General features: G+C 39.4%; 1 protein-coding gene across 4 annotated transcripts in view; it reads left to right on the top strand.

Moving 5' to 3' along the window:
• Nucleotides 1-3,894: 3,894 nt before the first annotated feature.
• LOC136844368 (zinc finger MIZ domain-containing protein 2-like) overlaps nucleotides 3,895-22,899 on the top strand; it is a 77,950-nt gene continuing 58,945 nt past the window's right edge. For 3 of the 4 annotated variants that reach the window (XM_067113462.1, XM_067113460.1, XM_067113458.1), the window contains exon 1: nucleotides 3,895-5,657. In XM_067113462.1, the coding sequence (XP_066969563.1) occupies nucleotides 5,629-5,657 (29 nt within the window). In that variant the 5' untranslated portion in view covers nucleotides 3,895-5,628. Of the gene's footprint in view, nucleotides 5,658-7,559; nucleotides 7,809-22,899 lie in introns of those variants that run through there. The other variant, XM_067113468.1, reaches the window with a different exon arrangement.

Below are 22,899 nucleotides of genomic sequence, written 5' to 3'. Positions count from 1 at the left end.
TATATATATATATAATTTATATATAAGAAGAAGAAGATTCATATATATATACATACATATATATGTATGTATATATATGAATATATATATATATATATATATATATATATATATATGTATGTATGTATATATATAGTATAATGTATGTAAATAACACCAAGCTAATACACACATAAATTAGAGAGAGAGAGAGAGAAAGAGAATTTGTGTCTAGATCAAGTTGGGGCGAGGGAGAAAGAGAGAGAGAGAGTGAGTGTGTGTGTGTGTGCGTGCGTGCTTGTCAATATGTTCTGTATCTAAGAATGAGAGAGAGAGAGAGAGAGAGAGAGAGAGAGAGAGAGAGAGAGCCCTTGGAAAAAGCCGCCAGTCGTCAACCAGCGTTCCGTAAAATGGACCAGGTAACATATACTCCCCCTGCGGAATAACAACTAATAATAACGAGGCCTTCCGTGCTTACTTATTAAACAGTTCGGTCACACAGTTCAAGACAGAATACCACAGGCTCAGCGGACCGCGTCATCTCCTGCTGGGGGACTAGAGACACTGTCTAGAGACGCTGTCTAGAGAAACTTCAGAGGATCCTCTAGGAGAAAAGTCAGACACATCTCTTGACTGCGTTTCTCGAAGGCAGGTTTTGTTTCGGTCTTCTGCCTGAGATTCTTCGCCACTGAGAGAGAGAGAGAGAGAGAGAGAGAGAGAGAGAGAGAGAGAGAGAGAGAGAGATACATGTCCCACCAGCCACCATCTTGGAATCGTCACCGCAAAAGCCGAAAAAACAGATTAAAAAAAAGATAAATATCCCTAATGTGTAAATGGACGCCTCCGACGGCGAATAAATAGCGGAAGAGATCATTGACTCTTTTAGCCATCAGCGGACGAAACAGAAAAGTGGCACACTTGATAATCAAGTGTTGCGGCCTTCAAGTGGCCTGGTGGATGTGTTATAACATGGACAACTTGTTTTTCGCACCTGGGCAGACCTGGTGTCGATGCCCGTGTTATGAAACCCGCGCTGATTTGGTACCTGGGGGCAAATGTAGATGTAATTGGTAATTTTAGCTTGAATGGGTATTTTTGTGTAGGATTAATGTGAATATTGGGATATTTATACGAATTTACGGAATTTTTTTATTTTTAGCTTGAAATGGGTATTTTTGTGGATTAATGTGAGCTGTTAGTATATTTATATGTATTTACATGGAAATTTATATGGAACTTCCTGAAAGTTGGATTTGTACCTGGAATATATATATATATATATATATATATATATATATATATATATATATATATATATATATATATATATATATAATATATATATATAATATATAATATATATATATGTAGATTTAATTGTATCTACAGTTCTAAACTGGTATATATTTATATGGAAGTAAGATGTTGGTTCTTTATATGTACAATATTTATATGGAACTACATTGAATGTTGGTATTTTTATATGGAAATTCTATGAATGTTGGTTGATTTATGTGGAAATTCTATGAATATTAGTATAGTATATTTATATGGAACTTTCCTGAATGTTGGTATTTTTATATGGAAATTCTATGAATATTTGTGTATTTATATAAAACTTCCATGTATTGATGAGGAACTTTTAATGAATATTGGTGTATTTATACTGAACTCCCATGAATATTGATAACGAGCAGACAGTTTTGGACTGTATCCTAAAGAAAAAGACAGTTGTAAACTGTACCCTATAACAAAAGACAGTTTTGAACTGTACCTTAGGAAGACAAGACAGTTTTAAACCGCAAGGAAAAGTAAAACTGTACCCTAAAGAAAAAAGTTTTCAACTGTACCTTTTAGAATGAAGACAGTTTTGAACTGTACCCTACGAAAAAAGTTTTGAACTGTGCCTTGAAGACAAGACAGTTTTGAACTGTACCCTAAAGAAAAAAAAAATTGAACTGTACTTTAAAGACAGGTTTGAACTGTACCCTGAGAAAAAAAGTTTAGAACCGTACCTTGAAGACAAGACAGTTTTGAACTGTACCCTAAGAAAAAGTTTTGAACTGTACCTTAAAGAAAAGACAGTGTTGAACTGTATCCTGAGAAAAAAGTATTGAGCTGTACCTTGAGGACAAGAAAATTTTGAACTGTACCCAAAGGAAAAAAAGCTTTGAACTGTATTCTCAAATCAAAACAAAAGAGTAAGACAAGAATGAAAGGAATAATATGCACGTACTGTTGGTACGACCTTGCGTCACAGTAGGCACTGAGCAACTGAGCGAGAGAGAGAGAGAGAGAGAGAGAGAGAGAGAGAGAGAGAGAGAGAGAGAGAAACTTCAACAGGAAACATTTTTGCAACTTGCAACCCGGGAGAGCTCTCTCTCTCTCTCTCTCTCTCTCTCTCTTCTTTCTCTCTCTCTCCCATATCTATTTCTGTCCAAATCGATTTGATTTTACGTTTTATTTCTCTCTCTCTCTCTCTCTCTCTCTCTCTCTGAGAAGAAGAAGAAAAAGAAGAAGAAAGAGAGAGAGAGAGAGAGAGAGAGAGAGAGAGAGAGAGAGAGAGAGAGAGTCTGATAAACCTATTAATAAAGATAAGCGATCGTCGTCAGTCAGTCAGAAGAGAGTGGGTGGCAACTCTGTCGTCGTCTCACGGTAAAGATGCCAGATGTCTCCTGCTGCTGCTGCTGCTGCTGTCGACGTTTCTCCTGCTGCCACTGCTTCTCCTGCTCGAAAGAGCGAAAGATTCACAGAGAGAAAGAGAGAGAGAGAAAGATTTTCTCGTGTTATTAACTCGGCCGGAGATTTAAGGAATAAGGTGCTACGAGTCCGGGCGTTACACGCCGTGTGTCTCTCGGATGAAGTATCGGCGTGTTTTAGTCACGTCGGGATTGTTGGAGAAGGTGGTGGTGGTGGTGGTGGAGGAAGGAGGAGGGAGTAGGATGGTGGCGGAGGGAGTAGGAAGGTGGAGGAAGGAGTAGAGAGGGAGTAGGAGGAGGAGGAGGAAAAGAGGAAGTGAAAATAATTAGAAAAGAGGCGCATATGACGGGATGGTTGTCGGCGCACCCTAGCGCCGAGGGAGAGAGAGAGATGCCATTTGTTCCCGGCGGGAGAAATTTGCCTCTCTCTCTCTCTCTCTCTCTCTCTCTCTCTCTCTCTCTCACACACACAAACTATCAATTTCTCTTTGTCGTATCAATTTACCTTCTTCGGAAGTTTTATATATATATTTATATACACGCATGTCGCTCACTCACACTCACCACTCACTCACTCACTCACTCACTCACTCACACGCACGCACAATGTGTTTATTAATTTATTACCTTAATTAATTATCAAATTATAAATCGCCTCTCTATAACTTAAACACGGCGTATAATAGATTTGGTGAGTTGGATCCCCCGCCTCCCAAATTGGGGGGTGAGGGAGACGGGAGGGAGGGGGTGGGGATGGGAGGGAGAAGAGGGAGGGGTAGGGAGACGCGTGGTTGATTTATTTATTTACTTTGTTGTCAATACATAAATAGTTCATTAGAATCTGATTAGCAGATTTTTAAAAAATGTGTTAATAACAGTTATATTTCTGTTAATTACAGACGTAGGTGAAGGTGAAGAAGAGAGAGAGAGAGAGAGAGAGAGAGCAATTATCATTATTTAATCAATTAATAATAATAATAATAATAATAATAATAATAATAATAATAATAATAATAATAACGGCTCTCCAACGTTGTTAAGTGTCCAAGATAGAGAGAATTCTTTTAGGTTGTGGTCAATGTTTACTGGGTAGTGGTGACGGCGGGGGGGAGGAGAATGAGGGAGGGAGGGAGGGCGAGAGAGAGAGAGGAGGGTGTCTCTCTCTCTCTCTCTCTCCTCTCTCTCTCTCTCTCTCTCTCTCTCTCTGAGCCAGTCAGCCAACCAACAGCCAGGCAGCCGTCCGTCCTTTCGTACATGGAAGGGGGCCATGGGCCGCCAGTTACCTCTGTTAAACGGTTGCGAGAGGACGGTCCCTTGGAGGAGAGAGAGAGATAGATCGAGAGAGAGAGAGAGACGATCCTCTAAAGTGCGTGTGTGTGCGAGAGAAGAAGAGAGAGAGAGTGGCGGCTGTTATTGTTGTTCAGTCGAGACCAGGCCTCTCCAGACACGATAGATTCTCTGTTTATTTACACTTTTACTGGGATTTCTGTATGGACTGAGAGACACCCTGCTGCAAGATATAAATATATTAATCCTTATTTTTTTTAAAACGTGAATAGTGTAAAAAGTGCACGACTTACAGTGAAGGAGATATATATATATACAAATTATAGTGAGAATGTTTACGACGAGATAGTTGTATATAATAAAAGAGAAGTGTTTTGAATCAAAGGACCACAACAGTTTTATTGGTGAAAGTTGAGTTTTTTTTTTAATTTTTGGTGGCAGAGAAATTACACTGACCAGAATATTATGGATGGCTTCCAAGTGCTTTCTGGATTACACAGTGATTTTACAAGTAAATCATAAGTAAGAAGTTAGAAAAAGAAGTATTGAAGTTGGGAAAAGTATTTTACAACGTTCCAAAGGACTGTTACCGGGTACATAATACATAAATCTGGCTGGAAAAGAAAATATTTTTTAAAAAGTGAAGGAATGGAAATGAATTTCTAGTAATATAACTTTTTCTGGAAGTTATATAATTGTGAGAGGGAAAAGGATTACACTTAACAGCATTACTGACAGGATATCAACAGTTGAAACGTGTGTGGTGTTTGTGTGTGTGTGTGTCCTCCCAAAAGATAATATTACCACCCGCTTGTGACTGGATTTACTTAACAGCACTTTCCGGATACTTCAGACGACGATGCAAGTGCTCCCCCTCAGCCATCTTCCTCAAGTGGAGTACTAAGTGGCGGTGTTGGTTCGGAGGGAGAACAACCACAACAAGAATAACGTCTTCGATAAATCTGGATTACTCGAAGAACAACAACGTGGATCTACCGCTGAACCCCTTGAACAAAGATAATCTAGCCATTGGTCTGTGGATTATTGGGTACATATAACGTCGACAGATTGGATTTTCGCCTGATTAAGGGGGATTACTTGATTGGTGATTTATCAGAAAAGTTGGAAAACACTTGGAAAAAGGGTTCTAGGCCTATATTACTTTTTTTGGTGGGAACATCTGGAATGTGACATTCCAGACACCTGGAATCCAACTGGAGTTACTTAAAAGTGGTTTGTTTTGGATATAACCCAGCAACATATTTGGGTGCAAAGTTGACATAAAAGTGAAAATTAAAAAAAAGGAAATCAATTTGAATATTGTGGTGAGTTTAGTGTGATGTCAAACCACCCTCACCTGTCAAGTGACTGGTGACATAGGCCTGTAGGTGTTTATTGAACGACCTTAGGTCATCAGTCTCCACTGGCGCCAAAGCTTTAAACAATTTTGGCGTGCTCTGGGCGTCTAATCCCCCCCTCCCCCTTCTGTAGCCACTACAACAACAACACCAACCCCCCCTTCCCCTCCTTTTTTTTAACCGCCAGAAAGCACGTTGTTGGGTCAACTCGAGGTTGACCTTATTTGCCCTCGTGACCAAGCGTGACCTCACCCTCCTGATGGTGAAGCACGCGGGTCGCGGACAGTGCCTGGCCCCGGCAGGCCATGGACATGTTTAGCCTTCAGCTGGAAAGGTTAGTAATTGTTGTTAAAACGTCTGCTTGTGCAGTAGGCCTAGTTTGTAAGTGAGAGAGAAGTCTTTTGAAGACTTGGGTTCCCTCCTGCAGTAGGTCTAGTTTATAAGTGAAAAAAAAAAACTGAAAACAGGTTTCCTCCAGGTGGTTTTAGGGTTGATTATGTGAATTTTGTGGTGTTTTTAAAAAGTGTTCTTGAAGCCTAAAGTTTGGTGTTTGTGCTGGAATGGATGGATTTTCTTAAAAACTGCCGTAGGCCTAGTTTGTAAGCGAGGAAAAACTGTGCAAACTTCGGTCCCTCAGGTGGGTTCTAGGTCCGGTTGTGTGAGTTTTTGGGCTGTTTTTAGAAGTGTATTATGAAGCATTAAGTGCTGAAATGGATGATTGTTCCAAGGGCTGTTTTGAAAATAAGCGATGACATCAAACAGTTGATTTAAAAGCAAAAGATTAGCAGCGTTCAACGCCTTCTCTTTTCGTAATAATCAAATCACGTGCTGACACATTCACATTCCTTGATGGTGAAGCGACCTTTAGTAAATAGGCCTAAGGCGGATTCTCTGGTTCAACGCGAGTTTAGCCAAATGAGGAACAACTTCCCCATGACAAATCTCTGCCATTACCCATTTACAAGAGATCGCATGGTATATGGTGGGTTCCTGCCCCAATACCTTTTTAACAAGCTCTCTCTCTCTCTCTCTCTCTCTCTCTCTCTCTCTCTCTGCTAATGGTCTGATTAGTCGTGGACTTAGCCATTGGAGTTGTGTGTTGGGTGGGTGGGGGCGAGGAAAGGGGGGAGAATGGAGGAGGGAAGGGAGACTGGTATTTTTGGGGGAAGAATCGTTCGTAACCCACGTGTGGCTTGTCAGTCACTCTCTCTCTCTCTCTCTCTCTCTCTCTCTCTCTCTCTGAGAGAGACAAGCATTTCGCTAGCAGAACTCTCAACATCACCACTCTCTCTCTCTCTCTCTCTCTCTCTCTCTCTCTCTCTCTCATGGCCGTGTGAGAGTGTGTGTGTGTTTGTGCGTGTATTTAAAAGAAAAGATTTTGTAGGGGAGGGGGAGGGGGGTGTGTTTTAATGTAGTGTACAGACTTTCCCATAACTTACGGATGGTTGGGGTGAAAGAGGGAGAGGGAGAGAGAGAAAGAGAAAGAGAGAGAGGGTGGAATTCCGAGCCGTGGGAAACTCGCGATTAAGAATGGCTTCGTTTATGGTGTAAAGCTTTTCAAATAGGGCGTCTTATGGTTATATGCCATTAATGTATGGGTGGTTTTGGGGTGACAAATGACATGCTACGTGATTCTTGTGTGTTCTAGATAGTCCATCTTTTCTAGATGATTAGAATTAAGTCTATTCAACAGGGGTGTATGGAGTAGGCCTAGTCAATTGAAACGCGTGATCAGACCCGTTAACTCAATGTCGCTTATCGTTTACGCAAACATACGACAAGCTCAGATATTAAATTGCGATAATAAAACACTAAATTCAAACAAAAACGACATTTCAATTGGAAAAGAGATCATCCTATAGGCCTATACATCACCAACGAGGCTTCATGTAGTACTATAATAGACAGCCGAGAGAAATGTCAGCAAAGTGAACACCTATTGAAAAATTAAGCAGGCGTGAGCCGGGCGTTATGGAACATTGCTATTTGTGTGGCAACGCGGAGCTTTTGGGGGGAGAGAGAGAGAGAGAGAGAGACTGAGTTAAGAGTGTGCAGAGATTGATTGTGACTGAGCGGTGCTAATTGATGGGATCTGTGAAGCTGCTTGCTGCCCGTTGGTTCGCTCGCTCGCTCGCTGCTGCCAGACTCTCTCTCTCTCTCTCTCTCTCTCTCTCTCTCTCTCTCTCTCTCTCTCTCTCTGGTGGAAAAGGTGCTTAGATATTTAGGGGCTTAGTCTAGCAGCAGGATAACCAGCAGCTATCCTTAGAAGACCTAAGCGCATTCCTTTTTCCTCCTCCCAAGTGGATTCCCTTCCTCTGCTCTCTTTCTCTCCCTGTGTTTCCCCTCCTCTCTCTCTCTCTCTCTCTCTCTCTCTCTCTCTCTCTCTCTCTCTCTCTGTGACGACTCTTTGTTCCGCCGTGTTACAGCTGATTTCGCTCTGTTTAAGTGGAGGGGATAACTGTAGTTTGGACAGCCGACTCAAGAGGTATGAATATTGTTTTGTAATACGAGATTTAAACACGGTCTAATGTTTACTGTCATTATTAGTGTTATTTATTTTTTATATTAATAATTTTGAATCTTTTTGCTGCTGATTAGGCCTATAGTGATCGACACATTGCCTTATATATTTTTAATGAATTACCTAGTTGTTTCTGGAGACTCATCTTCAGCACAGAGTAGCCATCAAGTGACAGACATTTCATAAAATAGATAAATAAAAGACCGACTTAAATGACAGCTTAAATGGAATGCCTATTATGAAGTTAGCCTGCAAGCGCCTGTTGGATGAAGTTAAGCCTTCTATGCATTACAATCCTGTCTTTTTTCGTCGTAACGACGCTAAAAAGTGTTTTAGAGAGAGAGAGAGAGAGACTTCTTCAATGTATAGGCCTTGGTTCATTATTATGAGACTAAAAAGTCGGCCAAAGTTCAGATCTCACCCACTAAACGTCGAACATGGGCCTCTCCTCTCTCTCTCTCTCTCTCTCTCTCTCTCTCTCTCTCTCTGATGAATTCAGGGCACCATCCTACACACATATACGCACAAACACACACAATCACACATACACACACCAGTTGTCCAAAAGTTGATCCCACCCCTTACCAGAATCTCCCCAATGAAAGAATGGCCAAATACAATCAATAGGAAGGAGAGGAGGGGGAACAGAGGTTGTCGTCGTGGTGAGGAAGGGGGAGGGGGAGGGGGAAAGGCAGTATGCGAATTTAACGTCAATTAATAAACCCGGATGATGGCTTGCTGCCTTATTCTCTCTCTCTCTCTCCCTGAGCTTTGGTCCGGTTTATGGGACGCGGTAGTTTCGGTGTGATTTACAAATGCCTCGTTTATAGGTCTGATTGACGCCGCTTTTATACAATCTCTGGGTGAGAACAAAGTCAGGTGTCGGGATGTCTAAATGCCTTTTATACACAATCCGTGGCTTAAGAACAAAGTTAAATCTAGGGGTGTCTTAATGCCCCGTTTATAGGTCTAAAAGACACTCCTTTATACAATCCCTGGTTTAAGAGCAAAGTTATACAATCCTTGGTTTAAGAACAAAGTTAAGTCTTCGGATATGTTAATGCCTCATTTATAGGTCTAAAAGACACCCCTTTATACAATCCCTGCTTTAAGAACAAAGTTACGTCTTCGGATATATTAATGCCTCATTTATAGGTTTAAAAGACACCCCTTTATGCAGTCCCTGTTTTAAAAACAAAGTTAGGTCTTCGGATATATTAATGCCTCATTTATAAGTCTAAAAGACACCCCATTATACAATCCCTGCTTTAAGAACAAAGTTAGGTCATCGGATATATTAACGCCTCATTTATAGGTCTAAAAGACACTCCTTTATACAATCCATGGCTTAAGAACAATGTTAAATCTAGGGGTTTTAATGCCTCATTTATAGGTCTAAAAGACACCCTTCTCTACAATCCCTGCTTTAAGAACAAAGTTAGGTCTTCGAATATATTAATGCCTCATTTATAGGTCTAAAAGACACCCCTTTGTACAATCCCTGGTTTAAGAACAAAGTTAGATCTTCGGATATATTAACGCCTCATTTATAGGTCTAAAGACACCCCTTTATACAATCCCTGGTTTAAGAACAAAGTTAGGTCTTTGGATATAGTAATGCCTCATTTATAGGTTTAAAAGACACTCCTTTATACAATCCCTGGTTTAAGAACAAAGTTAGGTCTTCGGATATGCTAATGCCCCATGTATAAGTCTAAAAGACACCCCTTTATACAATCCCTGGTTTAAGAGCAAAGTTAGGTCTTCGGATATAATAACGCCTCATTTATAGGTCTGAATTGACACCCCTTTATTACAGTGTATACAGTCTCGGGCTTAAGAAGAAAGTTAGGTGTAAGGATGTCTTAATACCTCATTTAAAGGAGTAAGTGGACACCCCTTTATACAATCCCGTGCTAAAGAACAAAGTTGGGTCTAGAGAGAGACGTTAATTACATGTAAAGTGGTTTTTTTTTTTACAAACACTTCATTTATGGTTCTACATGAACACCCATTTATACAGTAATCCCTGGCTAAAGAACAAAGTTAAGTCTAGGGATACGTTAATTACACATGAAATGTTTTTACAAATGCTTTGTTTATAGGTCTAATTAACACCCCTTTTCATAATCCGTAGCTTAAGAACAAAATTAAGGTCCAGGGAGATGTTACTAATAAAAGATAAAAAAAAATAACGGTAAAATGTGATTACAAACGCCTCGGTTGCAGGCCTGAGGATGTTTTAATAACTTATTCATTTATAAGTCCAAGACACTAAGAACGAAGTTAGGCCTGGGGATGTTTTGAATACCTCATTTATAGGTTTAAACTGACACCCATTTATGCAATCCCTAGTCTAGGAGCGAAGTTAAGTCTAGAGATGTCTAATTGCCTCATTTATTGGTCCAGTTAACCTCCCTTTATACAATCCCTAGGTTTGGAACGGAGTAATGTCTAGGGATGTCTAATTAACACCCATTTCTGCAATCCCTGGCTTAAGGACAAACGCAGTTCTAAGGATGTGATAATACCTCATTTGTAGGTCTACAAGACACCCCTATAGACACTCCCTGCCATAAGAGCAAAGTTAAGTCTAAGGATATTTTAATGCCTCATTTTTAGGCCTGATTAGCAGCTAATTATATACAATCCGTGGCTTGAGAACAAAGTCTAGAGATGTCTTAATGCCTCATTAATAGGTCTAATTAACACTTTGTATACAGTTTATACAATATCTGGCTTGAGAACGAAGTTAAGTCTAGTTATGTCATAATACCATAGGTGTAATTTGCACTTTACACAATCCTTGCCCTAATGTTAATTACACGTAATTTTTTTTTTACAAATATCTCATTTATAGGTGTAATTAACACTCCCTTTACACAATCCCTCCCTGAAGAACAAAGATAGACCTAGATATAACGTTAATTACACATGTAAAAATCTAGATTTATTAATGAAAAGCACAAGTGACGAGAGAGAGAGAAAGAAAGAGAGAGAGAGCGTGTACCCATATCGATAGCTCCCGTGGCCTCATAAATAATATCACACGCGTCGTCGGCAGCACCACCAGCCCCAGAACAGCGCTAAGCAGCCCTGAGAGAGAGAGAGAGAGAGAGAGAGAGAGAGAGAGATAGCTGCCGTCGCCGTTGCCAGGACCCACGGCGAATTTGTACCGGAATGATCGAAAATGCGCGCCGACGGTACAAAAGAACAATCGACGTTACGCTTGGAAACGCCCCGCGCTTGTGTTGGCGATACAATGCGATCGTGAAAGCCAGAGAGGGAGAGAGCGGGAGGGGGGGAGAGGGAGAGAGGGATGGGGAAGGGAGAGGGAGGGAGCGAGCGCGAGTATGTGTACGATATGTTTTCCACAACTAAGAGAGGAGGCGAGCAGGCATGACGACTCTCAGAGAGAGAGAGAGAGAGCTGGGGGAAGGAGAGGGAGAGACAGTGAGGAGGGGGAGACAGAAAGAGCAGACTGGGTGAAGAGGACGTGTAATTGTTTAATTTATCCTCTCTCTCAAATACCAATTACTTAAATACTTAACTTTTTACGGTTTCCCTTTTTCGTTTCTAATTTCATATCTTTTATTTTTCATTTTTATATTTTTTTTAACCTTGATGGGGGTTGGGGGGCCGCGCGCTTTTTTAAGAAGTTATTAACACGAAACAAAAACATTTATTAACATGAAACAAAACATTTATTAACATAAAGCAAAATCATTATTAACAATCAAAACATTTAACATAAAAACATTTATTAACATAGTAATAAAACGTAAAAACATTTGTTAAAACATTTTTAGCGTCAGTCATAAAGCACTTGTCATAAAACATTTATTAACATGAATCATAAAACACCAAATAATTATTAACAAATGATAAGACATCAAAAATACTTAAATTATAAAACATGAAGCAGTTACTAAAATAAAATAGTAACATATACAATAAGACATAGAACAATTACCATAAATCATAAGACTTAAAACAATTATTAACAAACAATAAGACATAAAACAATTAGTAACACAAATGAAATGAAGCTTTGTGTGGCCAAAGACCTGGGTCTCACAGAGTCTAGGCTTTGTATGTGAGGTATAAAAGCAACAGCAATAGAATGGAGAAGGTTATTTAAATACGCACACAAACACACACACATACACACAAACAATTGTCATTCCCTATAGACACACAAACAAGGTTTGACGTCAAAGAGTCTAGACTTAGTGTGAGGGCGTAAGTCAGCAATAGAGCAGAGAGAGAGAGGAGTCATTTAAATACGCACGCACAAACACACACACCTCGCGTCACCGTAAACTCACAAACACACGCATGAACGCACAAACTCACTCTCCTCCTCCTCTTCCTCCTCCTCCTCCCCCCCCCAACTCTGCAGGCTCTACACCGACGCTTAGGTCATGCTATATTTAGTAGTGGTGATATCTATCGGGAAATACACCACGCTGATAAACACAGTCTCCCCCCTTCCCCTTCCCCTTCCCCTTCCCCCTTAGGATTCCTCCTCGGAAGGGGGCCAGGAGCGGTACCTTCGTAGGGGGAAGGGGAAAGGGGGGGAGGGAACATGTGGACTTCTGTGGCTTCATTTGCTTTTAGCTTGAAAAAAGGTTCATTGGAAGGGAAGGGATATCAAGAAGTATATTTCTAATAGCAACGGAGTATATTAGGAAGTATATTTACATTAGCAACAGAGTATATTAAACAGAATATTTACAATACCACCAGAGTATATTAAGTATATTCACAATAGCAATAGAGTATATTAAAAAGTATATTTACAGTACCAAGAGAGTATATTAAAAAGTATATTTACAATACCAACAGAGTATATTAAAAAGTATATTTACAATATTAACAGTACGTTAAAAAGTATATTTACAATACCATCAGAGTATATTAAAAAGTATATATACAATACCAACAGAGCATATCAAAAAGCATATCTACAATACCAACAGGGTATATTAATAATTATATTTTAAGCCACTTTTTATTAAGTTTTTCTCAACGAGTGCATTTTAATTCGCACTGAAGTATATTAAGACTTAACCTTTCAGTATATTTGCAAACATTAAACGTCCGTAAACGCATATTTATATAATTGCTTAAACGCTGCCCTCATTTACCGAGCTTCTCGCTCACTGTCACATGTAGGCTTATATCATGTCCTTGATGTTAATATGGACTTGAAGCTCTCTCTCTCTCTCTCTCTCTCTCTCTCTCTCTCTCTCTCTCTCTCTCTCCTTGTGGAGGACATAATAAAGAGAGGGTTGAGTCCCTCCCGAACGGGAGCAATAGAGATATTGTGTATTGGTAGATAGAAACTCGTCAGATAAGAGGGTAGGCCTAATTGATGAGGAGGTGATTTGGGGGGCGGGAGAGAGAGGGAGGACGGGGGAGGGCAAGAGGAGGGGTTAGGTTTCTCTGTGAGAGAGAGAGAGAGAGGAGTTATTCGCTAGGGGAAGGAGGAAGGAAGAATCCGTTGTTAGGCCTATGGAGCTGTAGGCCCACTGGATTCTCTCTCTCTCTCTCTCTCTCTCTCTCTCTCAAGTGACCGTAGGTTACTTGAGGAGGGATAATGAATGTTATTTTTACCTTTATGAATTTTTGCCTTTTTGTCTGCGAGACACTCTCTCTCTCTCTCTCTCTCTTATATGAGCCCCAACCTTATCCTTTGGAGATTATGGTAATAACGTGAACCTTGTTGGTTATATAATACATTCCTTACAGAGGGAGAGAGAGAGAAGATGATATCTATTTACTTTTATAGAGTTGATTTCTCTCTCTCTCTCTCTCTCTCTCAAGAAAGTTACGTTTATCTAAAGATATTTAGTGGATTTTTTATTATAGTTTTTTTATATTTGTGGTGAAATTAGACTCAGTTAAGTCCTTGTAGGCCTACCGACCATTGCAGTTCATAGGAAGAAATATATGTGTAGGCCTATGTATGTGTGTGTGTGAGAGAGAGTAAGTGTGTGTGTGTGTGTGTGTGAGGGAGAGTGTAAGTGTGTGTGTGAGAGTGTGTAAGTGTGTGTGCGTACGTGCATCGCCTTGAAGCCTGATAAACTTCTTAATATACTTATCAGCGGCCTTGGTATACCAAGAGAGTACCATGGCCCTTGAGTGACAGGCGAGCGTGTGTGCGCTGATTTTTTTATTTTCTCTCTCTCTCTGTCGTGGCCTAAGAACGCTATACCCTCCTCCCGTCCACAACCCTCCCACCCTCCTTCCTTTTGCGCGTATTGGAAAGTTTATCTCTCTCTCCTCGAACGAACGTGAACGAATGAACGATGTCACGGCCCCGTGCTGGTTTGAACTCTGTGGACAAGGCAGGGATTAATTATTTCACAGGGTCTAATACTTACTATTATTATTATTATTATTATTATTATTATTTATTCTCTCTCTCTCTCTCTCTCTCTCTCTCTCTCTCTCTCAAACCTTCCAGGGACCTTGATAAAATTGAAAGAAGAGAAATTAAGGAATCGTTTTTAAGTGTCCAGATTAAGTAGCCTAGGCATATACCTGACAGCCTAATATACCCGTCTTAGGCCTATTTAACATCCTCAACGTTACTAAGCCTTCATCGTAACGTTTACGACACCAGTGTATCGTAAAAACGTTATCGTAACTTAGAGAGACGGTACAAGATTACTTCACCCTCTCTCTCTCTCTCTCTCTCTCTCTCTCTCCAATCAGTCACCGGGCTCTTCTCTTCCGAGATCTTCTCTCCAATCATTCAAATCTTCTTTTGACCGAGATCTTGGGTTAATTATTCAAATTCTTTTCGCCCAATCACGCTTTTCCTCACTCACCCCTTTCCCCCTTCCCTTTCCTCCTCCTCCTCCCAAGCATCTACCCCCTCCCCCCTTCCTGGAGGAGGAGGAGATTGTGGGGGAGAAAGGGTGAAAGCCTCAAAGGTGAGTCTAGCGTTCTTGGGACCTTTTTTTTAATTTTTTTATAGATCGAAAAATTTCTCTGAAATCCTCTGTCACGGTTGGGTTAAACCAGGGTGAATGGAGGATTGTTCACGCTTATGTTAAACCGTTTTAAGGAGGATTGTTCATGGTCGATTGTAAAAATTGTCCATGCTCGTTTTAAGGAGGGTTGAGGATTGTTCACGCTTATGTTAATCCACAGTGGCTGGAGGATTGGTAACGCTTACGTTAAGCCAGGCTCAATGGAAGATTGTTCACGCTTGTTTTAAACCGGGGTGAGTGGAGCATTGTCCACGCTGATGTTAAACCAGATTGAATGAAAGATTGCTCACGCTTATGCGAAAGCAAGATTGTTCACGCTTCTGTTAAGCCAGGGTGAGTGGAGAATTGTTCACTCTTATGTTAAACCGGAGTGAATGAAAGATTGCTCACGCTTATGCTAAAGCAAGATAGTTCACGCTCGTTTCAAGTTGAATGGAAGATTGTTCACGCTTATGTTAAACCAGAGAGAAATTCCTTTCGTTTGGTAAAAGGTATCACGTTATACTCTTTTCTCTCTCCTTGGGGAACCCATCCCCCCTCACTCCTCCTCCTCTTCCTCCTCCTCCTCCTCCTCCTCCTCCTCCCTCAGAAAAGGGGATTGCGTTGTGTGGGCGGGGGAGGGGGTAGGGGAAGGGGGTTGACTGAAAGAGAGCGGTTGGTAGGAGTGATATACTTTCAACTCTTTTGTGTTGATGCTATTTTGTGCTTTTGTTTTGATATTTGTGTGCTTTTATTTGCTTTTTTTTACTTTTATTTGCTATTTTTGTGCATTTATTTTTGCTATTATTTTCTCTTATTTTTCTATATGGCACTTTTATTTGTTATTTTATCCCGTGATTTGCTTTTATATGCTATTTTGTGCTTTGATTTGCTATTTTTGTGCCTTTATTTACTATTATTTGCTCTTATTTTTCTATATAGCACTTTTATTTGCTATTTTATGCCTTGATTTGCTTTAGTTTGCTTTTATGTGGTATTTTGTCCTTTTATTTGCTATTTTTTTATTTGCGACTTGATGTTTTTTTTAGTTATTTGGTGCTTTTATTTTGGTATTTTGTGCTTTCGTTTTGCTACTTTGTTCTTTTTTTATTTGCTATTTTGTATCTTATTTTGCTATTATGCTTCTATTTGCTATTTCATGCTTGTTTGGCTATTTTGTACTTTTATTTGCTATATTGGTGCTTTTATTTGCTATTTGTCTTGTTACTCCGCATTTTTGTATTTAGTTATATATATATATATATATATATATATATATATATATATATATATATATATATATATATATATATATATATATATATATATATATATATATATATATAATATATATATATATATATATATATATATATATATATATATATATATATATATGTGTGTGTGTGTGTTCTGTGGGTTTGCCTGCAGTACCATGCAACAGATAGGCCTAAGTACTTTTAATCGTGCCAATTTTCTATCTGAACTGACTAAAGCTTTTGTTTATAAGTTAACCAAACCGCATTGTTTGCAAAGTCAGATCTTGATAAATTGACATATGATAATTTCATTGAAAGTTTGAATGTAACATTTGAAGAAAGGTTTTCGATCCTAATTGTTAAAATATCAGCCTAAAAACCATTAAAACATCGGCCTAAAAACCACTCTTGGTTGATGAAAGCGCTACTCAAAACAATGCCAGTCACCTGAATGTATGGAAGAGAGAGAGAGAGAGAGAGAGAGAGAGAGAGAGAGAGATGAAAGCTCGACACGGCAATGGGTGACTGGGCCACAGTGGTGGGGGAGGAGGGGAGGTGGAGTTTCTCTTCTCATCCAGGCCAAGGCTTTAACCTCAAACACTCTCTTCTTCTTCTTCTTCATCTTCTTCTTTCCAGTGCCATGATTTTTCCCCATACTTCTTTATTTTCCTTTATTTTCTTCTCCCTTCCTTCCCCCCCTCCCTCCCCCTTCTTTTTCGGGAAGGTGTATATAGTAGTGGCATCGTCCTTGGGTCTAAAGCTATGACGAAGAGAGGTGGTGCAAGGTGGCACGTTTAGGCTCACATACTTTAGTAGACTCATTTTGGTGATGATGTTATTTGTTCATTTGATGTTTGTTTTAGTAAATTTTTGTTTAGGTATTGGCTGTATGAGTTACTTGTTTTCGATATTGTTTGTCTTAATGTTGCCATAGTGAAGCCTTTATTACCACTAAAATGCTTTTGCTTGTAGTCCAAATCACGAATTGGTTGTATAAAATTAGGTATATGTGTATTAGTATAGGCCTAGGAAAAGTTTTTTATGTCATCAGTCAGAGTTTACCACTCAAATTGCTTTTGCTTGTATGCCTAATAATGAATTGGTTGTATAAAATTAGGTATATGTGTATTAGTATGGGCCTAGAAAAAGTTTTTCGTGTCACCAGCCTGCGTTTACTACTAAAATGCTTCTGCTTGTAGGCCTAATCATGAATTGGTTGCATAAAATTAGGTAGGCCTATATGTATATTAGTATAGACCTAGAAAAAGTTTTTCATAGATAAAAGTCTCCATCAATCTGAGTGTAACTTTGAAATGCGTTTGCTTATCTAAAATGGTTTGCTTATAGGCCAAATCATGAATTGGTTGGATAAAATTACACATATGTATATTAGTATAGGACTAGGTGTAGTTTTTCGTAGATAAACTCATAATCAATAGAGTTTACCATTAAAATGCCTTTGATTATAGGCCTAATCATGAATTGATTGTATAAAATTAGGTTATATATGTATATTAGTGTAGGCCGAGATAAACTTTTTCGTAGATTAAATCTTTATCAATCAGAATTTACCATTAATATGCCTTTGATTATAGGCCTAATCATGCATTGATTGTCAAGTAGAATAAACTTCACTAATTGTAATATGTATTTAATAAAAATAAATCATACTTCATTACCATCTAAGTTTATAGTGTATGATCAAGCTCAACACTTAGCATAGGCCTATAGGCCTGAATATTAAAACTTCAACACAACGCCAAGCACAGCCTAAAGAAAAATAGGCCTACTCGAGAGGAATGTCAAATACAATCATATTGTTTACTTTTTAAAGGGAGAAATTCCCTAGGAAATACCTCGTTTTGTGAGATGTTTGCCCATACCAATTCCCTAAGCTGGGCTTGTTGTGGGCACTGAAAGGTGGGCAGCCCTTAGTGGGGGTAGGGGTCGATTTAGGGGTAGGAAGGGTGTGAGAGAAGGCTGGACGGGTGGGTAGGCCTAAGTGGGGGGATGGGGTAGTGGTCGAAGGTTTACTATCTTGTAAACAGCTGCTTGACCCCATCAGGTCAGCTGACCTTTGGGGACGCACGTGCTAATACCCCCTTGACCTGAGACGGGTCAGCAAATAGGGGATAATTACCTCCGGAATGTTCGGTTGTCAGTTTTGTTTTTGATGACTGGGAAAATTGTTTACTGGTTGGACACTCCTGATGATTTGGTGATTAGAATAGGCCTATGCGTGAGGAATCTCTCTCTCTCTCTCTCTCTCTCTCTGTGTGTGTGTGTGTGTCAGTAGTGACCTGGTTTTTTGTTTAATTTCTTTTGAATTGTTTCTGTTATTTGTTTATTTCTCTCGTTTTAACTTAGTTTATGTTGACAAGACTTCCATTTTTTAGTCTGTCTTACGAATCTCTCTCTCTCTCTCTCTCTCTCTCTCTCTCTCTTAATAATAATAACAACAAGCGGAGGTAAACAGTTCCACTGACAGGTTAACACGACCTTAAATGCTGCCACCGGTGACCCCGGACCCACTGACTGAGACTAGATATATGACCCCAGGGTATGTAGTCCGGAATTCATACCTGGGGAAAGGAGATGGAGGTCGGGGGAAGGGAGAGGTGTTATTTGAGAGGGAGGAGAAAGGGGGGAATGAGTAGGGATTAACAAATTGAGTCTTGTTTTCACAAACACCAACCGGTTCTGCTTCGGTGGTCAGTGTTTGTGCGTTTGTGTATGTGTGTATTTGTGTATAACGGGCGTGTAGCTTTGTTTTCATATAATTTATCGTGAAATATACCTCGATGAGTAGGAAATGCTTCTTGTAAAAAAGCCTACTATAGGCCTACGCCGATGGGTGAGTCTAGAGCAGGTGTTGTTTGTGTGTGTGTATGTTTTTGTGTATATTGACCACGTGGCATTGTTTCTTATTAAAGACTACCGTGAAATGTACAGTAATGAACAGTAAGAAGTACTCGTAATATAATCTATAGGCCTACATCGTGTCCTAGCTTACTTGTTGCATAGCCTAATGCCAATGGGTGAGTCTTAATGCAGTTGTTTGTGTGTGTTTGTGCAAGTTGTTTGTGTATATCGAACTTATGGCTTTGTTTTATTTATAAATTATCAACAGTGTTCCCCCTTTCGTTTTGCCTAGGCCTAATGCGTTTATTGTTTTTAAGATAACTTTTTAATAACAACTGCTTTGTTTATAAATGCAGACCTTACCAGTAAGAACCTGGTATTGTGAGACCGAAATTGTTTACGCCTGGGAAAATACCTTACAAGATTGTACGGGCGACTGCGCGTCAGAGTAAACAAAATTCTAATCTCTCTCTCTCTCTCTCTCTCTCTCTCTCTCTCCTTAAGAATTTACACAATTAACTAGAATTGTGTGTTGAAAGAATGTTTATATTGTCAAAAGCTCAAAATGATATCAAAAGATCAGTTATGACCTCAGAGAGAGAGAGAGAGAGAGAGAGAGAGAGAGAGATGGTAGGTTTCTGTTTATATTTGGGGTTGCAAAAAAAGAAAAAAAAACTTGCCGAAAGGTCGTTCTCAAGCATGCGAAAGCAACATTGAAAACGTGGCTGCTAAAATGGACTGACGCCTTCTCTCTCTCTCTCTCTCTCTCTCTCTCTCTCTCTCTCAGTTTTACTTATTTGTTTCTCTTTGTTGTTTATCTTTTATAATTCAATCCTTAAAATTTATCTCCTGTCTGGAACTGGTGATGATAACCCCTTCCCCTACCTCTACCCTTCCCCTCCCCTTACCCTTCCCCTCCCCTCTCCCCTTTCCCTCTTCCTTTTCATATGGAAACATTTTTATCTCTTGTCTCAACTGGTAACGATACCCCTTCCCTCTCCCCCTCCCCTTCCCCTTTCCCTTTCCCCTCTGTAGTAATATCTCCCTTCTCAACTTGTGATGATACCCCCTTCCCCTCCTCCTCCCTTTTTATACAGTAATATTTTTTATCTCCTGTCTCCAACTTGTTACGATATCCCTTCCTCTCCCCTTCCTCTCCTCCCATCTCCTGGTCCCATTCCCTGCCCCTTTCACAGTAATATTTTTATCTCCCGTCTCAACTTGTGACTATACCCCTTCCCCTACTCTTTTTCCCCTCCCTTCCCCTACCCCATTCCACCTCCCTTTACCCATCCCTCCCTTTGCGCTCCTCTCTCCACCCCCTTCCCTCTCTACTGATATTTTATCTCCCGTCTCAACTTGTGACGATACCCCTTCCCCTTTTTCCTCCCTTCCCTTCCCTTCCCCGTTCACCTCCCTTTCCCCTCTCCTCTCCCCGCCCCTTCCCATATCCATCCACATTTTCCCGGCTCGCGAGATTCTGGGAGTTTGCCTGTTTACGAGAAGGCGTGGGAAAGTGTCAGTTATGGATGAAAAAGTTTGGCAGAGAGAGAGAGAGAGAGAGACTTACACACAGACTTACACACACGCACACACGCCCTCGGCTACGGAAGCCCTGGCGGGAAACACACGCAAACGCATCTATGCTACTAAATACCTCATTATTGCACCCAACCATCAACTCCCCCCTTCTCTCTCTCTCTCCTGTCTCTTTATTAGTTAGTCCTAATTCATTCATTTCGTCTAATCTCCTGAATCGAGTGGAGGCGGTCTTGAGTCAGATACGTTGCGAGATTGTAGTTGTAGATCCGTTGTGCGGGAGTTACTAAAACCTACATAAACCAAAATGGTTTTACGGAGATAAACCAGCTTAATATAACTTTTTTTTTTTACATTAATATCATTGATTTATTTTGTGATGTGTGCAAATACATCATTGGTGTATAATTCTGTCAGTCGGAATTCGTATTATTTGCAAATAAAAGAGAAACAAGTACCTAGACCTATAAAGTATTTGGTTATAACCAGAAGGACTTTGAAGAGGGTACTCTCTCTCTCTCTCTAACGGAAGTGAAAGAGGTGGGAATCGATGTTATCGGTGGTAATTGTGGGGGTTATTTGGCTGCTAGAGAGAGAGAGAGAGAGAGAGAGAGAGAGAGAGAGAGAGAGAGAGGTGTGTTAGGGTTTCATGCCTGTACCGTCGTTTCCCGTTCCTGTAACCAGCAGTTCGTCCAATTGATCTCTATTAGTCTGTATATATATATATATATATATATATATATATATATATATATATATATATATGTATATATATATAAATATGGTATATATATACCCCATATAAAAAATGGGTATAAAAGCACGTTAAAACGAAGAAAAATATATATGTGTGTGTGTGTGTGTGTGTGTGTGTGAGAGAGAGAGAGAGAGAGAGAGAGAAAGAGAGAGACCCAGTGATAGTCTCTTGATTGTAGGTCTAATGGTATTTGTAGTGCTTGTTATTAACAGTAATATATTCATGTTAAGAATAATACTAATATATTAATGTCGACAATAACGGTAATATATAATCTGAACAGGAATATTTATTATCAATGTTAATAATAGTAACATAGTAATGTTAATAACATCTAATATATAATGTTAATAACATTAATATATAATGTTAATAACATTAATATACAAAGTTAGTAACAGTACTATATTGATATATATGACTTAAACTAATTCTTGACGCCAAGCTGTGACGCGTTGACACAGCTCGCCGGAAGTATAATTAGACACCTCCTTCCTTCCCCACCTCTCTCTCTTCCTCTCTCTCTCTCTCTCTCTCTCTCTCTCTCTCTCCTCCTTCCTGCCTTTGTTACTACCCGTCTATGAAAGCTCTCTCCTTTTCTCTCTCTCTCTCTCTCTCTCTCTCTCTCTCTCTTCTTCTCTCTCTTCTTCTTCTTCTTCTTTTCTTCTTCCTGCCATGTTACTATCCGTCTATAAAGCTCTCTCTCTCTCTCTCTCTCATCTCTCTTTTATTAGTTTTTTGCACCATTCTTTTCTAGTTTTTGTAGGCCTATAGTTTGCGCTTTTCACATAGGCTATGTATTTAGGCCTGTAGGATTTCCCCCTCCATATTGGAATGGTAGAAACCCTCTCCCCTTCCCATATATTCCCCCCTACCCCATCCCTCCCACTTCTATTGTGACCCTCTTTCTTCTCCCTCCCTCTCTCGCAGCCATCCACCTACTTAATCCCCCCCACTACCTTCATAATATAAAAAGAACGTGTTGCTATCAGCTCTCTCTCTCTCTCTCTCTCTCTCTCTCTCTCTCTCTCTCTCTCTCTCTCTCTCTCTCTTTTTTTGTTGGTCTATAAATGAGAAGAAAAATGTCATTTAAGTTTATTATTGGATCGTATTTAATTACACTTGAGTAGCAGGTATCATTATAATATTGTCTTTTTATAATGATACCTGTTTCTCATTGTAAATCATAAACATCATTATATAAATAGAATAAACAATTATAAATTTAAAAAGTATAAATACAATAAACATCATTATGAATTACAGTAAACATAGTTATGAATAACAGTAAATATCATTATGAATAACAATAAACTTCATTATGAGTAACAGTAAACAATGTAAATAATAAACATCATTATAAATAACAATAAACAGCATTATAAAAAGCAGCAAACATCATTATAAATAACAATAAACATTATCAATATAAATAAACATTATAAATATAAATAACAATAAACATCATCATGAATATGAATTACAGTAAACTTCATTATAAATAACAACAAACACCTGTATAGATAAAAATAAACAGCGAACGGTTTTCCGCTCGGTCTGCTAGCGGGAGGTTGAACGAAGGCGTATCCCAGTGGCCATTATATAAGGGAAGAAAACTCAATCCTTTTATTCTTGAAGAGGAGAGAGAGAGAGAG

The sequence above is a fragment of the Macrobrachium rosenbergii genome, chromosome 2 (genome assembly GCF_040412425.1).
Source record: "Macrobrachium rosenbergii isolate ZJJX-2024 chromosome 2, ASM4041242v1, whole genome shotgun sequence".
NCBI lineage: Eukaryota > Metazoa > Arthropoda > Malacostraca > Decapoda > Palaemonidae > Macrobrachium > Macrobrachium rosenbergii.
The sequence above is the reverse complement of the archived record's forward strand: the minus strand, read 5'-3'. Positions and strand labels throughout refer to the sequence as shown.